A 22609-nucleotide genomic window follows, 5' to 3' on the forward strand; every position below is an offset into this window, starting at 1 on the left:
CTATCTATCTATCTATCTATCTATCTATCTATCTATCTATCTATCTATCTATCTATCTATCTATCTATCTATCTATCTATCTATCTATCTATCATTCTATCATTCTATCAATCAACCTACCTACCTACCTAAACAAGTGGTGAAACTATATATATAGTTTAGTATGAAGTGGCACAAAGCAATTTCTTAACACAAGCGCATTATTTTTTGGATAGAACAATATAGTTACTTTTCGTTACAATTGGAAAAGCAACTGATTTCCTAGAATGACCCCCAAGCCTTTTGCTCTATCTAGTCTTGCTCCCTAAAGCCTCAGAATGGATAAACCATCCACCATGTTTCAACTCAGGGAGGTTATCCCTTGCATCACACCTCTAATGTGCTTAAGTGGAAAGTCAAGTCACTCCTCTCCCTCTCTCTCTCTCTCTCTCTCTCTCTCTCTCAAGCTCCCGTTCTCACTCTGTCCCTCTATCCTTGACCGTCTGCCTCAGGTCTCACCCTGGTGTCTGAAGTGTCGTAGAGGGTCTGAGCATGAAAAATTACACTGTAAAAGCCTTTTTATATATCATAATGAGCTTAAGAAATGTGTTTTCCACTTCACTTGTTTTAAGAACTACGGCCAGAGCTGTAAGGACGGGTTGAATGTCAGAAAGCCTTTTGCTTTTTGCATTCAACAAACCTCAGAGGCTTTAATAATGCAAAACACAAGTTTTGAAATGTGAATTTTCATTTTTTTCACTGTACTTAAACCAGAAAAGGACAGCCGCCATCTTTTCTGTCTTTTCTGTTAACATACTTAGTTATGGGATTATGTTCTGCTATTTCCAAAGAGAAAATTGGGTCTTATCTGGTCTGTATGACAGTTGCCACTGACTGCATCCGTGTCGGCCGGACACAGAGAGTTGGGAGATAGAAGCAGGACTGCCCTGAAGCGCTTATAATCCCACCCAGGATTACTGTAATCTCTCTCTCTTCGTTTTTGAAATCAGGATTTATGAAAAGAAATGGTGACTAGATGCGGTTATTGCCACTGAGATACACTATAAGGCTTAAATATGCATAAGGGCTTCTTTTGTGGCTCAGATTGCTTGATCTGTAGTTTTGGTGAGTGCTGGAATTGGAAATCGTAGTAATTGCTCTCAAAAAGGATTTCATGTATTCAAGACACAAAAGAACAGACGTAAAAAATTCAATGCAGCTCTGTGTTTAGATTTTAGCATTAATTATTCTTATTCAAGCATTAAAATAGCATTTAGTCCACATTTTTAGAGAGGCTATGATCACAAAAGTGTCTAAAGGGAGACATAATATATATATATTTTTTTTCATTAGCTTTGCTTATTAATATTAATTAAGTGACATAACATTCATACAATATTTCCAACTGAAATGCAGGCGGTCGTTCAAACAACGATTTAAAAAGTGACCGAATGAAAAATCTGTCAGCGTTTTCTTTTCTCTCACCCTCGTGTCATTCCAAACCAGTTTGACTTTTTGCGAAACACAAAAGATGTCTTCTGTGTAAATGTCAGTGTCGTCTGGACCTTGTTGACTTTTGATTTTATGGACAAAAACAGCTGAAACAGTATGTAAAATATCTTCTTTTTTGTTCCACAGTCAGACAGGTTTGAAAAACGTCAAAATGAAATAAGGGTGAGTAAATGAAGACAGATTTTCTATTGTACTGTGGCCAAATAAAACAAAAAACAAAGAGATTTTTAACGGTGACAATGGTCATGTTCCTGTCTGGGATCATTTTAGGACAAAGATATCACTCAGAAGTAGCATCTTACATGGACATTTGGGATGTACACAGATTAGACTTCAGCATTAATGCCGATTTATCTAGTGTGTCCTTGCACATCAGTGCTGCTTAAACCCTTAAACAACAGAAAGCAGCGTGCCGTGGCTATTATATTTAAAAGGTTCCTGTCAAATCCAGGCTTAGATAAAAACGGATGACCTGCGGTGTCTGTTGGGCTCCCTGTAATTAATCTCGATGAATATAACTCTGACCACAAACGTCTAGAGTCATGTGGCGTTAATTTCAAAGGAAGCAATTAATTTTTCAAAACTTTTAACTGGGGGTCTGGGGCTGGGAGCAGGAAATGAGCGGCGATGGCATTTGGTTCGTTAGGGCTAGACGATTGATAGGCTCAGTAACCACAGGAAAACACATGACCGGCTAATTGAATTTGATCACTTGGTATTGCACTAGAGAAATGACCTAATCAATGCTTGTGCCATCGAGTAGGCCATTATTTGTCTCTCCCCCTATAATGAATACATTGCTTGAGAGTCCGATTATTCTCTTATTCATTTGATTCGGCTCGACACGCACAGGGGTAACTTGTCCTGGTCTTGTTTGTTATGTAGTTGTAAACATTGATCGCTCTTTGTTTATGAAGCTTTATTGTGTACATTTCGCAAATGCTATTCTACCCAGGGGCCTGGTGTTCAAACAGCCAAACAGATGCAAAAAAAATCCCTGTTTGCCCTTGAAACCTTTGATTCTCAATAGCCCGTCATGTCAGATGGCTGTTTTACACTCAATTAGGGAGCTGTTGGACCCGAGTCTGTTTGCAGTCAGAGTTTAGTTTGTTTAGTTGCTGTGAAAGTTTTCTTCTGAGGTACAGTTAATGTGGACTCCAGTTTGTATGAATAAATCTAAATGATGGAAGTGAGCCATATTTGAGGTTCATTTGCATCTTTGCATGGTTTTGGTTGCATTTACCAAAGTTTAATGCATTTCTCATTGCTGTTTTTCTCCGAATAAAAGTTTTGGTGGTAAATACAACACAACATATAAATAAAACAGTTAAAACAGTGAAAAATATAATATTGTGAAAGTAAAGTCATTATTTTTATTTTATTTATTAATATAATGCCCTTATATAGGCCATATACAACAACAAAGTCATACCACTATGAGATTAAAGTAATACAATTTAGTGAATTTAGTGAGAATAAGTTGTCGAAGTGTATGTATGTATGCATATATATATATATATATATATATATATATATATATCATAAAATATGAATAAATCAGTGAAGCTGACATCTGTTTTGTGGTAAAGTATGTCAGCAATTTAGTGCAATGAAAAAAAAAATATGTATACTGCTTTTCATAATTTATTAATATAATATCCTTATAATGATAGGCCTCATACAAAAATAAAGTCATTAAATTATGAGACTGAAGTTGTATATTTTAAGAATGAAGTCAAAATAATGAGAATAAAAGTTGTAGAATTCCAAGATTTATTTTATTTTATTTATTTTATTTTTTTTGCACAAAAACACTACCGCTAATTACAAACAAACGTTTCAAAGTGCAAACAGCTTTAGTTTTACTTTGCATGGGTTCAATGTAACCTTTTAATTTGTTCATCAAATAGTAATTGAGTGTGTGTGTGTGATAAAACTATATAGCCACCATCCCAAAGAGTGAACAGTTTGTCAAAAAACTGTGTATATTTGTCCAATTGGCAGACTTACAAGGTGAAACTGGACAATTTTTCTTCGTAATGCACACACATGCTCTTCTCTGAGTCGTGCTTGTGTTGTCAGACAGCAGAGGGCACATATCTGGCACGCCGGAATACCCAGATGCATTTCACAAGCCGGAGAGCTCCAATGACGTTCGAAAGGCAGATGGGCATCTATGCTGCATAAGCATCCCTTTCTTTCCCTCATGGCATCTTCCCCCCACCTCCGTACCTTTCACTGAATGTGCCTCGATATTTCTCTCTGTGTTTGTCCTGTAAACACGCTAATGCACACACACAGGTTTGCTTGTCTTTTGTTCATTTGTCTCTATTGAAAGGAGGCATCTGGCTGGTCACCGTGAAAACACTCCAGAGAGGGTACTGAGGATTCACTGAAATAGATGAGCCATTTTCTGCCCATCTCTTGAGAGAGTCTGTTTTTCTCCCACACACTCCCTTGTACATACAGATTCCCTCTTGTTTTGTTGCTTATCTTCAGACTGCATGGGAGCTTAGTGAAACTTTTTAAGGAAACGGCTTGTGATGACAACTGTGTGTTTGTGAGCGGGAGTTTGCTTAGCTGCTGTTAGGGGAATTTAAAGTTGATGTTCAGAAGTTAGCTACATCTTACAAAACATGTGATTTGGGGATCACGGTTTGAGTCATATACATTTTATTAGTATTTATAAATTAAGTAAATGTATTATTATTATTTAATATAATGATGAAATAAATAGCATAGAATAAATTATATTTAATTATCTATGCATATTTAATTATAATTATATACATTTACATGTATATGTATTTTAGGGGGTTATGCCAGGGGTGTTAATCTTTTATTATTAAAAGATTATTTTATTTTTATTAGTGAATTCTTTTATTATAATGACATATTTTGTAGTGACAGGGCATGGAAACTGGAAAGAAATGAAAAATTGAACAGTATTATACTTGGTTTACCTGTACAAAAGTGTCACTGTGCCACTTTTCTTCTTCTCAGAATTAATACACAAGCAGTGATGCTTTCTTTGAAAGGTATATGTAGAAGTAAGAGTTAGCAGTTAGCCTTTGTCTCTGTCAATAAAGAAGCATGTGGCATTTTGAAAAGTCTATGTTGAAGTTTAGAGCATAAAAAAAGTTAGAAATCAGCCGAATAACTCATAACAAAGAAAAATCTAGAAATCAGTCATGGAAAGTCTGAAGTACTAAGCGCTTTTGCTAATGGCACCAGATGAAAATATGCAGATGGAAGCTAAGCATGTTGTTAATACTCGATTGATGCAGTAGCACAAATGATGGTCCAGTGCCCTCAATTAGGATTTAAACACTCAATTAAAACAAGCACAAGTTTAGTAACAGCGATAAGTAGTGTAGGTCATTAGCTGTCTGCTAGCCTGTAGCGTGTAACAGCTGGACTGGATATGAAAACAGCAAAAACGCAACGCAGCATTATTTATTAAAGTCACCTGATGGCTAGGCTACCTGATGCCATGCACGTCTCATTAAAACCAGGACCCCGACTTGTAAAAAATGACTGTGTGCTAATTGGCAAGAGAATGTGTAATCCGTTCTGCAGTAATGCACTTTTTATTAGCTTTTAGTTGTTGATACAAAGCCTTTATTTATAGCGCCTCACAGCAGCACCGTTGGAACGAGAAGGCGACTTTGGACACCAGCCTGCGAGATTGTGTTGTGTTTTTCCTGATTGTGGATATTTGCAGGTTGGATGCTTCTGATAAAGTTTTTGCTAAAGACACATGGTAGACGAAGAAAACATAAATAAGCAAGCCGCATGGACTCGTGCACGACCCAGTGCTGCCAGCGGACACAGCTTGTGTAATCTCAGAAAAGCCTCATGAATCTCGATTTAGACCGGCACTATCCTCCTCGCTCTCTCGCTCAGACGTTCTCTCCAGGGGCAGTTTGCATACAGGCAGGATGTTGTAAAACACTTCCCCGGAAAGTGCTCTTATCAACTTTTTAAAACGTAGATGTGTGGAGGTCGTATTCCTGTGATTCCTGTCGCTGCCAAGGGCACTCAAACGCTACTATCAAAACTAACCTTCTTCCTCCTTTCTGGCATCCCTGTGATTATGTTATTAATAGACAGTGCCTTTTTTAACATCTTTTAATGCCTGATTTTCACATTCTGGGAAATTAGATGTAGAGCTAGTTGAATGTACTGTTTTATACTAAATTTGCTCTTTTTTTACCTCGAAATTCCGCAGCTACATGCATCGACGCTGCAAAAAAGGTTGATTCGTCTCCTGACCCTCGTGCTAAAGAAAACTTTCTACAATTTTTTCCTCAAAAACTGAAGTTACAGAATCATAGTTCACCTTAAATTTTCAAAAGACTCATGGCAATTACAACTTTAGCTGTGAAGCGTTCCAATCGTTGATTTAGCCTTTGATTCGCCTTCTGCATCTGTGCTTTTTATCTGCGGCTGGGGTTGAAAGACGCGCTCCGTACTGTGATAGAGAGTCTCAACAAAGCTTCAGAAAGGTCACGAGGGAAAGGGGAGGCCTACGTGACCTTTCACACAATCCCACAATCCCCTCCTGCTGTGACTTTACCGTCTCGTTTCATCATTTCATCCGTCACGTACCATTCAAATATCTCCCTTTGAAGTCCAATGGTGCGTTGAAGAAAAATATTATATCTCTTTCTAGCAAATCTCCAGATATTGTTTTATGGTGGAAGGATTTATTAGTGAAAAATGAAATTGAAAAGATAAACATTGCTCTCGTACTTTGATTATATAGCAGTTTTATTTTTATCTAAAAGACCCAGATTTTCCTGGTTGCATCTTTCAAATGTCTTTGAAACAACAGGTGCGATAACACTTTTATACACCGAGTACATGTTGTAATGTCAGGCATAAAAGCGTATGTTAGTAATAAAGAACGTTTCTGCACTGCATTACTGTACCATCAAGATGTCTGAGAGGTTTTATGGTGCTGTAGAGAGAGAGAGAGAGGGAGAGAGAGTGGATGTGGACGGGAGGGAGGGAGAGGAGAAATGAACCAATGCATTAGTCTCCCTCAGTCTCGCGTTTAGCCGTGTCAATATTGTCTGGACCACAGCTGAGTCCAGATTTTCTTCTGTTCCACTCCGTATTGACTCTGAGTTGGTGCACAAACACAGTGTGGCAACATTGATGTAACATTGAGTTGAGTAATTGAAACTCATAGGAGAGAGATCAGAGAGGGGCTATCGGTTTTTCGGTCATCGTCAGCCATTGAAGAGAGAGAAACACTGAGAGAGAGAGAGAGAGAGAGAGAGAGTGGATATAAGTCTGGAAAGAATGACAAACCGGTGAATTTTACTCAATAAAGCCTTTCTTATTACTCAGCTCTGTCTTTGTTTGGCGGAACTGATTAGTAGATGTTGAGACGTACTCTTTTTTTCATATAATGATGACATATATGCAAGGTCCTATGAGCTGAAGTAGCTTACCGTGTAAGAGAAAAAATCTTGAGATAACTGTATGTGAATATTTAAAAACAAATGCTGATTTAATATGATTTAAATAAAAATATAAAATATTCAAATCAAATTTTATCATAATAGAATAATGTAATAATATAATACTAATGGAATGTAATGTAATGTAATACAATAATTTTACAAAACTGGTAACTGGTACTAATTATCAGTTTTGTCAAATTATTGTATTACAGTAATATATTATATTAGTAAGAATTACAAATGGGGGGGAAATGGAATTTTGGAGAAAATGTACTTAATTGTCATATAATAATGTGACAAAATTACTGCATATTGCATAAAAATTATATATTTTTTAGATTTGTTGAATAAATATATGACACAGGCGTGTTTTTGTGAGCATTCTCACCAAGAAATTAAATAAATAAATAAATTATATACACACACAAAGTCAAAACAGAGAGGAAAACAGATATATACATTTCTACATTTTAATATAAATCTGCAAAAACAAAGGTATTAAATAAAATATATTGCTATAAAATAAGCTCTCGGTGAGACATTATGGAGCATTTAGACTACACTGTAGTGCAGTGAATAGTGAATATGAAGATCAGATTGCATTGCTGTAATGCTGTGTATTTATTTTACAGTTAGTGTCAGTCTAAAGTAAATACAATTAGCTTCTATTACGAACAAGAGTTGTGAATGGGAAGTTCCCTGATGGATAAAAAAGGTTGTGCGTGTGTGGGTGAGTGTGCAAAGCTTTTAACAACTCATCCTCTCATTTTCTTATACCAACACACTCCCTCCTCTTCATTCCATTTTCTGCCGTGCTCCTCCACTCTTATTTGTATCTAACAGGTCATTAAGTTCACAAATGTGCAATTGAGTGTTTTGGATGTTTAATTAGCATGTTTCCTTGACTAATTAAAATGCACAAATCTAAGGATTAAAGCCCCCCTCCATTTCTCCCTCTCTCCCACCCCCTTTTTTATGAATAATTAATCAGTCTCTTTCACCAGGAGATTCTGTTGCACACTAGGACACATTTCAGTGTTGTGCAAGATGTAAACTCTTTTCCTTTTTCCTTCACAGACAGACAATTTTCCTGCTGAGCCCAATTACATGGGTAACAGGCAGCAGTTTGTTCAAAGGTAAGGCCTATTTAACAGTTTTCTCAGCTTTATTTGTCTTAACCTCCCCTGCACACAAATGTTCTTCGGATAAGAACTAAAAACCCATGCATCCATGCCCAGGTTAATCCATTTGATCATTTTCGTCTTGTTTTTCTGACTTGTAGCAGCTCCACATTCAAAGATCCAGAGCGAGCCAGTCTCAGAGACAGCGGGCACGGGGACAGCGACCAAGCGGATAGTGATCAGGACACTAATAAAGGCTCCTGCTGTGACATGTCTGCTAAGGAAGCGCTCAAGATGAAGGCCACTGGCCTCAAGCCTCAACCACTTGAACAGGGTGAGTCCTTAGAATTTCATTATAAACCAAAGACTGAGTTGTTTTGTCTTTTTCTGTACTTTCTTGCAGTCTTTCTTTTTGCTATTCGCGCATTGTTGGACTTTCCTTTTCCTCCTTGCATGTTTGATGCTTTACTCTGGTTTTCACCCGTCTCCATCTGGCACATTCCACAAATGCAGTACATCTTGGTGTCTCAAGGTTTTATATTACTAGGTAGGGGTGTCCTCGACTAACGATTTTCATAGTCGAATCAGAATTGTGAGAAAAAATAAAAAATAAATTATATATATATATATATATATATATATATATACACACATACATATACACATACACATACACACATTATAAAAGAATATTTAAAAGTTCAGAATTAAAAATTTGTTATGACTACAATGACTAAAATTAAATTATTGTTCAATATTGAATTTAAAGTAAATTTCAAATATCTAGTTTTTCAGTAATTTAAAAATATATATTTAACATTTAACATTCTTTACAAATGTGCCAAAAAATAACTTATGTAATATAGTGTTGACCTTAAATTTTGTACCCTATGCCTTCTCTCTCTTTGCTGTTTTTTTTTCTGCATTTCGTTTTTTTTCAAATGAAGCTTTCAGTCCTTTCCCTGAGTCTTCAATCAGTTATTCATTTACTGATATCACTGCAGTTGAATCTTCTTGCTGTCTCACTCTCATTTTCAAAACAGCTCATCTCTTTCTCCCGCTCTTTTGCTTTTCAAACCATCTTCCATCCTTTAGAGTCCTTATTTTCCTCTTTCCTCCATCTTTCATTTTCTCCCTCTCCCACTTGCTCCCTCTCTCTCTTGTATTCTAGCCACGTTCTCAGTTTATCAAAGCAGGCAGGCCCATTATGATTTTATAAGCCAAACCACTCTAGCCGTTCCATTTAGTGAGTGCTGGTTAGGCGCTGGGAAGCGCTTCCTTAAAATTTTGATAATGGAACATGGAAAATGACTTATCATCCAGCAGGCCATGTCACATTCTCCACCTGATTAAATATGAATAATTATTCTGGGTCTCTCTTGGTAGGACAAATTAGTCGTGACATGGGTAGAACAATAACTTCTGATAAGAAAGCAGTCCCATGCTCCCTTTCCACTGAACTCATTCAGGAAGGAAGCATGTAAAGATGGTTTTATTCATCTAAACCCAGGTCTGTTAGGTCATGTTGAAGACTATTACACCGGTTGCTGTATCCCTCAAATGGCAATCCAAGGAAAAAACTAAACAAAACAAAACAAAACATGAGAGAAAGAAAGAGAATAAATGGGCCACAGAAAGCAATACATCAAATATAATGGCACAATTAATCAATAGAACAGAGGGGAATCTACCGCTATCTGAGCCGAGGCAGCGGACGAGTACACCAAGCCTGTCTGCCTTGATTTGGCTCATGTGTGTATGTGTGTGTGTTTTCATTTGGATTCAGGAATAGACTGAATGCACTGGCAAGAGAAATTGGCCAATTAAAGAGGCCCATATGTTTCATATTTTGAGAATGTAGTCATTTAATGGTGCATGGGAATGGTTGGAGAATGGCTGAAATTAGCTAGTTTAACGTTGTGACTCACATTCACAAGAGCTACAGATGCAGTAGTTGCATGTCCAACAAGCTTTATAATAACCTTAGCCATGAACAATGAAAACCAGACAGTGATCTGCATGTGTTTTATCCTTTTTTTTTTTTAGTTATTAAAGATGTTTTCTGCATGTTATGCCAGCCGGTGCTAATAGGTAGTGACAAGCAACTGTCTGAGTGAGTGAGTGAGTGAGTCAATCATTCACTGAACTGATTTATTCAAAAACACTGATTCATTCACATACTAAGCAGCTGAGTGTCTTAATTGTTAAATAATTGAATCATTTAATCAACCAAACAGATTTGCTCAAAAACAGTAATTCATTCAGGAACAAAATGGGTGACTATCCAGTGAATCATTTGCCCAAACCCAATCGATTCGTTTCAGAACATTGATTCATTCAGGTTTGAAATGGAGTAAATCCATTACTCATATTGAATTGTTTTGTCAAAGCACTGATTCATTCAGGAACTAAACAGCTGACTGTCTTTATAAGTGAATAATAATTTACTCAACCGAACCGTTTCGTTCAAAAATGTTGATTCATTCAGGAACAAAACTGTTTCTGTTTTGACTTCGACTGACATTTTTTTTTTCTGAGCAAAAATACACAAATTAACTAAAAAGTCACTCAGTATTTGTTCATTGAACCATTTTACGATAGCAAAGTCACAGTTTTTCTGCATGGAAAGACATAAGCAATATTCAATAAAACATGTACACTGAGCAGCGCGAGTACGGCATAGTAAACAAACTTATTTAATCTTTTTTTATTTATTTATGTTTTTTAAATATGCTGCCTTCTGGCTAGTTCTATAGTATGTAAATGTATTATCTCATATCGTTCACTTTTGATGTCCAAACTTTACTCGCTTTCCTCACTATGTTTTCTTCTATTGAGTATAGAAATCAATATTCATTCTGCAAGACAGTTAACTGGGAACGGCTGTCTGTTTTGCCAATATCACTCCAGGGGGCTGGGTGTATCTTCTCTCAGACAGGGACACTTGAAGCTCTCTCTCACACAGAGATGACACATGACAGTCTAGAGAAAGCCCAGGCTAGCCTAAAGATCCCCTGTGTCCTCTTGTAAGCATTATCACCTCCAACATTAGACCGTCTCCACTACAGCCAGCTTCTAAATCTGCGTTAAAAGCCTTTGAAATGGATATTTTACAGTTGTTGGAAGGCTATAACAACATTGCAGTGGAGTGAATGTTGTGTTTCACTGCATATGCAGCTTGATATAGCGGTGTCTTTAACAGTGGAGTGTTATAGCTGTTTATGGCAGCAGGTTATAGTCAGGGGATATGAGTCTGTGTGTGTGTGTGTTTATGTGTGTAAGGAGCCGCTTGGGTTTGATGCATTATTTAGGAAATGGGAACTTCTCTTTTTCTGCCTGCTTTTCCCTATTGTATCATCCTCCCTAATCTTTCATTCCTTGAGTTTGACTTATATAACACTAGATATAATTTAGTGTAAATAACTTTAAAGTTATTAAAGTATGCATTATTAAAATCATTCATTTTTAAACTTCGATACTGTGGGTGGGGGAAAAAAATTTGATTTTCCAAGTAGTTTCCTCTCCCTTTAATGAGACACCTGAACTTGTTTGTCTTTCACAAGTTTTGACAGTTCTCAGGTGATTGTATCTGATATGGTAAAGAATAGACGAGTAACAAACTATCTGCTGCACAAATGCACCTCTGCCCGGTGTCTATATATATATATACAGGCAATCAGCTGTATGATTGATGACCAATGAAATCTTCAGAATTGCACTGATTTGCAAAAAATAAAAAAATAATCACACATTGATCTGCCTCTGAACAACTTTCCGTCTTGGATTATGTCACCAGGAGGGGAGAATATTATAAATAATGTTAAAGATTGCCTTCATTATTGAATAGAACTTTCCAGCTAATTCCAAATTGATAAAAGTCCCAGCCTACATGCTATTTTATTGTAAAATATCCACTATATCACATTACAAAACTAAAATGCTTTTTCATATTGACTTTAAGTAGCTCCTCAGGTATGCATAACCCTGGTTGTAAATCCAGTCGCTAGATGTATTTCTAGATACACATGCATGCTTGGAATATTAACTATCTGCTGTACTAACAACTATTATTGCTGATGGCGAATTGTGTATTCATAAGGGCAGAATTAAATACAGAGATGAGAATGAAAAAAAGAGAAACAGAACACGTTATGCTGAAGTTTTGGTCTTTTTTTTCCCTGTATGACAATCCTATATATACACATGCATGTTTTCACTTCCTTTCGGGCATGCACTTTGGCTAGTTTTCAAGGTTGTGAATTTTTTATGCCCGTGTAAGTGTGTGTTTGTGTTTGTGTGTGTGTTTCCTTGGACTGTGTATTAAGTCGTAAATTCAGTCGGTAGAGAGAGACCAGACCCTGTTCACACAGACATAAACAACAGAGGGTAGTAGAAGACAAGACTCATCTTCCTCTCTTTCTCTCTCACTATCTACTTTAATCATGCTCACCCTCTAGCGCAAACACATTTATAGGAATCATAACCGAAAAGACATACGCATTGTGAATAGAACTCGCAGTCCCTCATGAATCTAGTGTCATGTTTTCATCCCTGTAGAGAGTTTGTTTTATCTGCCATGTTCCTCTTGCTCTTTCGTTCTTTCTGCTCTTAATTGGATCAGAACCAAGTTGTTCTTAAAACAAACATGAGCTCTGTTCCAAAACCTTGCAAGCTGTCTACCTAGACGTTGTTTTAAGGCATCATAGGCACTTTCCCAGTGGGAATGCTGTTCCGAAATGAGGGCAGCAATTTAAAATGTTGTTATGGCCAAAATTTAAGTTTCCTTTCCAGACACGGCAGTCCCAGGATGTCATTTTTTTTTTTTTTTTTTTATGAACTCTTTTACTCAATATTTGTGTGTGCTATGTATTTATGTTATTTAATACACACTCTTTTCTTTTTTCTGTCTATTTTATTTCACTTCCCTCTTTTTCCCCCCTTCATTCTTTTTGTCGCCCGCACGTGTGCTAGTGTGAAATTGATTAATTAGGCTCTCTAAATTGGGAGCTGTGTATTAATTAAGCAGAAAAGTATTTTTTTTTTTTTTTTATTAATTGTTGATTAATTGATGTAAAGTTTTGCCTGCAGCAAGGGCTAATCCTGGAATGTGTTCATCAGCGGCCATCACATGGTCTGATACGCATGTATGCGAGTTACGAACACCGGCCCATTATACGCAAAGTGCCGAGATGTGTACCTGCGATAATGTGTGCGTGTGCGTGCGTGAAAAGGTCCCATTAGATTGCTGTGTAAGTGTTCTAGATGACCTCCCTTAATTGTGTTTGATTGGAGCGCGATAATCAAATTGTCTCACCTCTTTTCCACTGTAATGCTTTAGATTATTCATCTGAAGGAGCAAAATGGGAGATACTGAAATAGAAAAAGAAATTATTGTAATAACTGAACCATTGTCTTCCCAGGTTTATCCAGTTCATTGCTATTTTAGTATTACTGATATACTATTTAATATTATATTGTTTTAGATATTATTTGGTATCGTTTTTTTAACTAAGTTTTAGTAAATCTTTTGTTGTTTTTTTTGTTTGTTTTGTTTTGTTTAATATATGTGTATATATAGTAGTTACTTTTAAATTCAGTTTTAGTTCTTGTAGAGTTAAACTAAAAGAAAATGAGAAATGTTGCCTTGGCAATAAAAAATAAATATATTTTATTTTCATTTACATTTATTTTAAGTTTACTTTTAGTTAGTAATATTATCATTGTCCAGTTAACTGTAACTACACCATTATGGTGGCATAGAAGAATATAGCAATATTTCATTATATTTCCAAATTTCACCTTTTTTAAAAGGACTCTTAAAAGTCTGAAATGTGTGTGTATGTATATATGTATATATATTAGTGATTGTCCTGGGACATCAAATGCAGAAAAAATATATATATTATTTATTTTTTTCTTTTTCCTGCATTTGATGTCACAGGACAATCACTAATGAAGGATTTGAATCAGTGCCATCAGCCAATCGGCATCATCATGATGTAATTTTCGTGCTGCTCCAGAGTGATTAGTTATATGACATTTACTCAAATAAAGACGTTAGCAAGCCAGGCAACTGCCATTGAGATGAATGAGAACGTTAACGGATAGCTTTCTCCAGACACGAACCCAGTCACCCATTTCCTGCACTTTTTTTTTTTTTTTGGCAGAGTAATCAAGATCTCTTTTACCCACTTTATCTTATGGAACAAAGCACTGTGATGCTTGGTCACACACACATTATAGTTTTGAGACTACCTGAGAGCAACAGCTGATTGATTCTCTGTGGCCGCTGCAATGCTTTGAATTGAATAGTCAGGTGGAGGCAGAGCTCTGGGAAACAACAAACGCTACAGCAGGACTCCAAAACAAATCAGAACGTGCACGCTCAGACGAAAGGTCTGATCAGACATATCGATTATGATCCTGATTCTACAAGCCTTGTTTAACTTCTCCTCCAGCAACATGATTCATTCATCAATAAATGATTCATTCAGTAGGACCTTCGTAAACTAAATAGGTGCTGGAACACTCAAGTGTTTGAAGACGGCATCTTAATGCGTGCAACTTGGAATAGTTTAATTAAATATCATTTAATAAAGACCCTCATATCAGGACCCAATAATGCCATTACTTTTCATGGCCCCCAGAATATTTGGTTGTCAGAAGAAGGAAAGAACAAAGCTTCTGCTTAAATAAAAAATAACAAATAATATACATATAATACATAAAATAATTTAAAATATATTAAAAAAATTAATTAAAAAAATTCCATCAGTGGTGTGAAAGAGTTAATTTAAGACTGAAAATATCCAGTGGGCATAATGTTATCCATTAGGATTTGGTTGGATTAGACTTGTTAAGCAATGATATTATTAATGTACATGATTTTCCCCCACCTACACAGGTTGTGGTTGCATTAGCAGAAATGGCATTTTCAAAAGCAAAGAAAGTTATTATTTTCCTTCAGAATGCTGTGAAGATTTGTGCACATTAAGATCAAGGAACGTTTATTTCGTTATCTCTAAGAACTATGCATCACTTTTCTCGCACCTGTTTTGTACATGGCATCAAACGGAAAGCACTAAGAGATGGGTACACATACACGCACTGCCATTTAATAACTTGCAAGTGTGTCTGGTGTGTGATAAAGGGGCTGAGATTATTTATTTATTTATTTATTTTTCTGGTAGGAAATAAATCAGGAAACGTAAAGCACTCTGAAAATATACCTAAAAGGGCAGATATATTTTTCTGTGCATATTCCACTTTGTGATCCTTAAATACATCCACTTCAAAGGAGCAAAATCTGTTAATTAATTACATTCTAACTGATGCCCTTTTCCCACTTGTTGCCTAGGTAACCTCCTCTTTCTGGCACTCAGGCATTAGCGGAATCCATATTGACATATTTTAATGTGTTATTTTGGCTCCTTTTACCCCCTCAAAAAAAGGCAATTTCCTGTCATTCATAGTTCGTGCGCATATAATGTAGCCGTGTTTAGATGATGGTGCGGTGTTTTGAAATGGCTCAACACTTCTACAAGGCTATTCATACACACTCTCAATGGAATATATAAGCACTCCTGGCTTTCTTGTCAATTCTTTCCACAATACTTCATTCATCTATTTTCCTTAAGTTCCTCGTCTGTTTTCTTCTCTTTTCTACAAAGAAAAGCGGGTATGTGTAATACAGATAAAGAAAGATGTGTGTAAATGACTGCCATGTAAGACATCAGCCTGTTTTCGAAGATGGTAGAGCCGCAGTACACACACACACACACACACATTTTGGGTGACTCAAATGTCTGCTCAGATAAAGTATAGGCTTGTGGAGAAAATGTTTTTTTTTTATACGTGCTATTAATATTACACTTGCTAACCTTGACTTATTAGGTTTAATTATATTTTATTATATCCTGTTGAATTTTTAACAAAATAATTATGAAACAAATTTAAATAATTATCACAGAAAGGTAAAGGTATTGATAAGTTTTAGTAATTTTACGTGCTTTTGCCATTTTTATTTTACTTTTATTTTTATTTTTGTGTGTGTGTGTGTTTTTTTTCTTCAATGTTTATTTAGGTTTTCTTGTGATATTTATCACAAGCTTCAGCTTCATTTCAGTTAACCAAAACAATTTTAATAGTTTTAGTTAATAATAACAACACTAAGTTTTTATATAAGTATTTATGTATTTGTAATATTGCTTAAGCTTCAACCCTAAACTTACAATTTGATCCATATCCCATTTGGTAAAATCAAAGTAAACGTGCATTGATCTTTTCATTTCTGCAAAGCAGTTCTGTATGGATTATACTTTTGCACAACTCTATAATCTCCAAAATTTATCTTACTGAAGTTTATATTGCAGAAACTCTGGAAGCAGGGCTTTTTTGAGTTTCATAGGAATAGACTCAGCTCTGTCATCAATGCTTTCGTAAGCCGACTGTCAGTAAGAGTAATCACTGTCATTGTCTTCCTTTAAAGTGACTCAAATATGCATTAATATCACATAAATCTCACAGTTTTAGACGGCAGTGTATTTTTCATGTCTGACAAGTTTCGTACCTCTTTTTTTTATTTCTAGGTAGAGCTGTCACCACGCATCAGATTTAGCCATATAAGCTCTTGAATTTGTTCTCTATCAATTCCGACAATAACAGACATTTTGCAATAATGTGATTGATTCGCAGTCAGGAGAAAAACGCAACTAACAACGTAGACAAATTGAAGGGTCAGCTAATCTCTTCTGATTTATTTAGTTCATTTTTTGAGACCTCTCGGCAGTGGTGCGGTGATACATCAGTCAAAATCGCAGAATAGTTAATCACATTCTTTTCTGTATTTTTTTTTTCACTTGTAAATGAACTTTGTGCAAATGAGATTTTGATCAGAACATACATCAAAACTGATCGTCTATTTTCCTGAGTCATGTTCCTAGTAACACGGGGGTGAGACATACGGCACAGCTGTGCGAGCACTGGCTTGGCCGTAGCAGATATATAGCCTGAGACTTCGTGAGCATGAAAGCAGCTGACCTGCTGAGTCCCGTGGGGAAGAGCGGCTTTTCCCTCATAACGATTACAAATCGCCAGCAATGCAATTACCAGGGGCTAAGCAATGACTCTCGCGACTTAAACAATGGTAGCCGGTCTCGGACAGCATTGTTCAATAGCAGAATAGCGCTGGAGATTTGTTGCTCTCTCAAACGCAATAAGACACCACGTCCATTCACTTCTACAGACCTTCTGGGAGCACTGAAGGCTGTTTTCAGGGACCATCAAAGTAATATTCATGTTATTAAGATGCCTATCTAAACATTTAGCACACTGAATACTACCTCAGGCTCCCAGTTTCCAATGAAGATATATGTCTGCTTGGATTTTTAGGTATTTGGGGATATCTACACTGAATACTCTTTAGAAATAAAGCTTCCTGAAGAGGGGTTTTCACAGCGAAGCCATTGAAGAACCATTTCGGGTTCCCCAAAGAGCCTTTCAGTGAATAGTTGAAAAGAGTGTAAGAGGAAGAAAAAAACAAAGTTACTGTTAATTTTCTGACCCCACATTATCTGTTGAGTTTATGGAAATTTCCTTAATCTCTAAAACACAACACAGTGCAATTCATAAAATAGAAGTATGAAAAACCATTATGGAAAATTTCAGTATTAACACAGTAGAGTATGACAAAATATTGCCCCAGGTGGTGTTTTGGTCGCACTTTATTTTAAGGTCCGATTCTGTTTCTAATAAATAGGCATGCTAATAAGCAACTAGTTAATAGTGAGAATTGGTCCCTATACTAAAGTGTTACTATTTATTTTATTTTTTTTTTAATCATTGCTATTATAGTTTTATTAATATTTAGAATGATTTTTTATTTTTATATTTATTATATTTTCATTTTAGTTGAAGTTTTAAAAATGTAGTTGTTATTTATTTATTTTGTTTGTTTGTTTGTTTTGTCTGGTTTTAAAGGTTTTGTTAGGTTTGAAAGTAACCTAAACAAAAATGCCAAAAAAATATGTTTTTTTTTGTTTTGTTTGTTTGTTTTGTTTTGTTTTTTCATTTAATGTTTATTTTATTTCAAGCAATGAAAAGGATTTTATGATTTTAGTTTTAGTTGTTTTGTTCTGTTTTTTGATTTGTTGTTTTAGTTTTAGTTTTAGTTTTGCAGTTCCCGGGCCACAAGATATATAGTCGACATCCCTGTTTGTTTGTAAAAATCACATTAATGTTGTGTTTCTGTTAAGGACAACAGCTGGTACTGCTAGCCTCGGCCTAGAACTCTAATTAACGTGTTTGTACGCATAGGACCTAAACACTTACCATATGGGAGACTGCTGGTTTATATTTCAGACATCTGTCTGGTAAATGTGATTAATTGATGTTTAATGGTTTTCATCTCAATTCTACTGATCAAAAAAGATGTCTCAATTCAGTGGCGTCAATCGAATCAAGTAAGGAAGTGAATTGATCTTATAGTGATTCATGAAAGATGCTTTATTTCCGTGAAACCTGCTCTTTTGCATGGGAAGTGTGCAACTTTGGCTGTCAGATGGCAGGCTTCTGTTGACGTTTCAGATAATTATTTCATCACCCTGAAATCGATGTTTTTCGCCCTCATTAATAGTGCCTCTCCTACAACAGCCTTTGTTCTCTAACTGAATAAGCACGACCCAATTGATGCATGCGAATGTCAGAAGAAACATTTGGAGAGGGAAATTAGAAGCCTGAGCAATCTGGAGTAGCGTGAGTCTTATCATTCATGTATCGCTGTTGTTGTGGATGTTGTGTCCTCACCTCACTCGTTCACACTCTCAGGCTCAGACGCGCACACTTAAAGCAATTTAGTCAACTAAGCTAGCGCAATCCCGTGGAAAGGCTGCAAATCTTTTTAAAGGCAATATCAGGAGCTTAGGATTTTGTTTCCTTTATTACGGGAGATTTAAAGGATTAGCTTTCACTCTTAATACATAAAGTTTCATTTTGTTCCATTGTGTGAGTGTATTTGTGTGGTACCGGACACATTGTGGACCTTAAGTCCTCCCTGAGGTGAAGAAAAAATGTCCTGTGTCTGCTTGTCCTGTAGTGATTGATGACTACTTTTGTCTCATGGCTTACAACTGTGAGAGCGTTGAGATCTTTTAACCGTATATGGCCTACTATATCATATTTGATATGCAAATTTATAAAGCCTAAAGTGTCAGTGTATCAGCTTTTTGCTATAAAATCTTTACTGATTTTTAGAAAGTAAACATTAGATTAACTGTTATATTGTTAATATTTTATTTTTTATTTTATTTTTTTTAGAAAAATCATGTAAGAATGAAGTATAATACAACAGGAATTTGTGGAATGTTTGTTTGTACCATATTTTGTATTTCTCTTAATTTGAATTTTATGTAATAGTCTGCTATAAGATCTCATTAATTTACTGAATATTACAAGTTATTAGAAATTCATCTTACTAAATCTTACAAATTGCATGTTTTTGCTCAGTTTGTGCCTCTGAATGAAACTGAGGTGCTATATGATCTGTTAAAGCCTGATTTAACAAATATGATGCTCAACAAAAAACACATATGCAAGATTTTTTTCTTCTTTTTTTTTTTTTGATTTTGACTAAAGGTTTAATAAACTGTTCCATTTCTAATTTTGTATTATTTTATTTTTTTCTGACTATTATTTCATATGTCAGGCTTCGCCAGGTTAAAAGCATAAAAGTAAAAATATTGTTTGATTTGTTTCTGTGAAACAGTTGAAACTGTATTTTAAAACTCAGTTCAAAGATTAATTTGTGTCAGCTCAATAATGTTCCAAGAAATCTTATTTATATAGAATATTTATATATTTATTTATTAAAAATTCAAATATTTTAGAAGAAATATACGTAGGTAAATGCTTATTATTGGTTACATTGGTACATAAAAAAATGATTATTATTATTATTATTTTCCATGTTGATTCATTTAAAAGAGTGGAAAACATTGATTACTTTTAACTAAGTTTTATTTCTTGCATTTAAACATTTTTGTGTTCAATAAAAAATATTGAATATTGCAATTTTTTCTATTTTAGCTCTATTTCCCAATCGGTCTGCCTGTGTGTGCGCATATACCCACATACCTCTTTTTCATGTAATTAAGCTGGAACCTCGTTAGCCCTGAGTATCGTGGTTATGATATTTGAGAGTCATAACGACACTGTGTCCTCTGCCTTCTGAGGGAGCAAACCATAAATCTGTGACATTAGCCCGCCGCCCCTGTCGCCGTAGTGACTAATTATGCTCTGTTTGTATAAGTAATGGCTTATTCTTCACACGGTACAGTGTGATCATGATTAAGAAGGGACCCGCCGGAGCCGTAGACTCATTTTCCTTTACTCTCATTGGCCGCTCGCTCATCATCTCCCTCTCCTCTTAAATGAAAACTCATTATTTGACGTGTGCTAAATGCTATTCGGGGTGTTTCTCCCACTAGCCCGTGCAGGAATGAAGAAATTAGGAGGTATTAATCCATAAGGAGCTAATTTATACTTCACAAGCGAAGTGGACAAGGACTCGTTTCAGAGAAAAACTTTAGCGGTGGTAATTGGAGGCTAGTCGCAGCGCAGAGCAGCTCAAGTGCAACTCACACGCTTGTTCTTTATGATCTTTTGCATCTGACCTTATCATTTTTTCCCAACGCTTTGACATAAAGGTTGGAAAAAATGTTTTTTGGCAAAAAAAGGCAGCTTTTAGAAAAGTGTTTGGTTTTATTTTTCAGGGCTCAGCCTGGACAACAATACAGTCTCTTTTATTTTTTTAGTCGAGAACCTTTTTTTACTGTCTAAGAATAGAGAAATGCTTTATGAAAGCAATCAGATTTGAGTAGAGACCGCATTTAAACTGGGCACAGTGGCTGTAAACCATTACATCCAATATCCCAAGAACATCAGCAGTAGATTAATATACTTTAACAGTGCTTGAGAGATTTTCACATATGAGTTCATAAACCAAACCTGACAGCTCCAGATGCAGGCTGCAGTATTAATGCAAAAACTGCTCGCCTCTTTGTTTTCTGTCACACATGACCCGTGGTACTTTTTGGCAGTTTGCACAGTTACGGACAGATGGAAATGCCCAAACCATGTCTGATGATATATGTCAGAGCCATTTTTGTGGACTTTTTCACTAAACAGTCAAGTAGAGTCTATAGTTTTCTGTTTATATCACTGCAAATTCAAATATGTGTTCTGGGTCACTGATACTGAATACTGGTTTATCTTTATTGCGTTTTCATGCAGCCTCTTTATGTGTAGGTCAAAACAAATGTAGTTTCCTGTTGAAAACAGAATTACAAGGAAGATTAGACATATTATAGGTTGGATTTATTAATCGTGTCTCCAACCACAACAAGTGGCAAGAACAGCACTTTCAAATTTAGATGGTTCACTCACTCTCATGTGGTTCCAAACATGTTTTTTTTCTTTTTCTTTTGTGGAACACACAATAAGGTATTTGAAAAGGTATTTTAGAAGAAAGAAGAGGAAGGTCACACAGGTTTGAAACAACATGTTGGTGAGTAACTGATAAAGGTTTCATTTTCAGTGGCGTGATCCCATCAATACACATTTACATTTATGCATTTAGCAGACGTTTTTATCCAAAGCAACTTACAGTGCATTCAGATTATACATTTTGTTTTATCAGTATGTGTGTTCCCTGGGAATTGAACCCACAACCTTTTTGTGCTGCTAACGCAATGCTCTACCACTGAGCCACAGGAACATTTCTAGTGTTATTGTGCACAACTTTTCAATACACACTATTCCTGTTCACAATCCAGGCAATTCCATTTCTGTCTAAAGTATGTCACTTGGGAAAAAGTAAAATGGGTTGTGAATGTTATATCTAAGCATTTTGCCTATTAGCCTGATCTATTTTTGACATTCAGAGTAGCTGTAGATCGTTGTCTTCACTTTTTTTTCCCTTCCCCCCCCCCTCCCTCCCTCTTTCTTTCCTTCTCATGGTTGACGTCACTTAAACTGATTATTAAGTTTGATAAGCACACATATGTTGGATTAATTAATGCGTTGAGTCTAGTCCCCGGGCGATTCGGCACAGATTTTAGTTCTAACCTTTTACTTTAAGGCATTGTTGGGTGTATAATTACGCTTGGCTTAATTAGTAAGTTATTAAGACCTGTGATGAGATATGACAGGATCTAATGGACTTCAGAAAAAAAACGTCTGACTGGAGGATTATAAAGATTGTTGAAACTTAGTTGAACTGCCATGCATTTCATACAAACAACTTGATTAAGTTGAAATTGCATCTTGAATGGTATTAAATAGCAACACAGCTAGCTGTTGTTTGGAGCGCATCATCTGTTTTCGCAGGCAGAGCTTAAAGCGTACTCTCAACGCTTGTGCAAACTCCATTTCTGATGGAGGGCAATTGATTGGAACTATCAAATAATAATCAGGCCTTATTGTTTGCTTCCTGAGGTTTTTATTCTTAAGCAGGGCTTTTGCGAGAAC

At 35.9% G+C, this 22609-nt stretch overlaps 1 protein-coding gene across 1 annotated transcript in view; it reads left to right on the top strand.

Annotated features, from left to right (window-relative positions):
- Positions 1-22609, top strand: part of pcdh17 (protocadherin 17) — a 69312-nt gene that overhangs the window by 23844 nt on the left and 22859 nt on the right. Inside the window, exons 3-4 of the mRNA XM_058790562.1 lie at positions 8043-8101; positions 8248-8420. Coding sequence (XP_058646545.1) covers positions 8043-8101; positions 8248-8420 — 232 coding nt within the window. The remainder of the gene's footprint in view (positions 1-8042; positions 8102-8247; positions 8421-22609) is intronic.

Source organism: Onychostoma macrolepis, chromosome 11 (genome assembly GCF_012432095.1).
Source record: "Onychostoma macrolepis isolate SWU-2019 chromosome 11, ASM1243209v1, whole genome shotgun sequence".
Classification (NCBI taxonomy): Eukaryota; Metazoa; Chordata; class Actinopteri; order Cypriniformes; family Cyprinidae; genus Onychostoma; species Onychostoma macrolepis.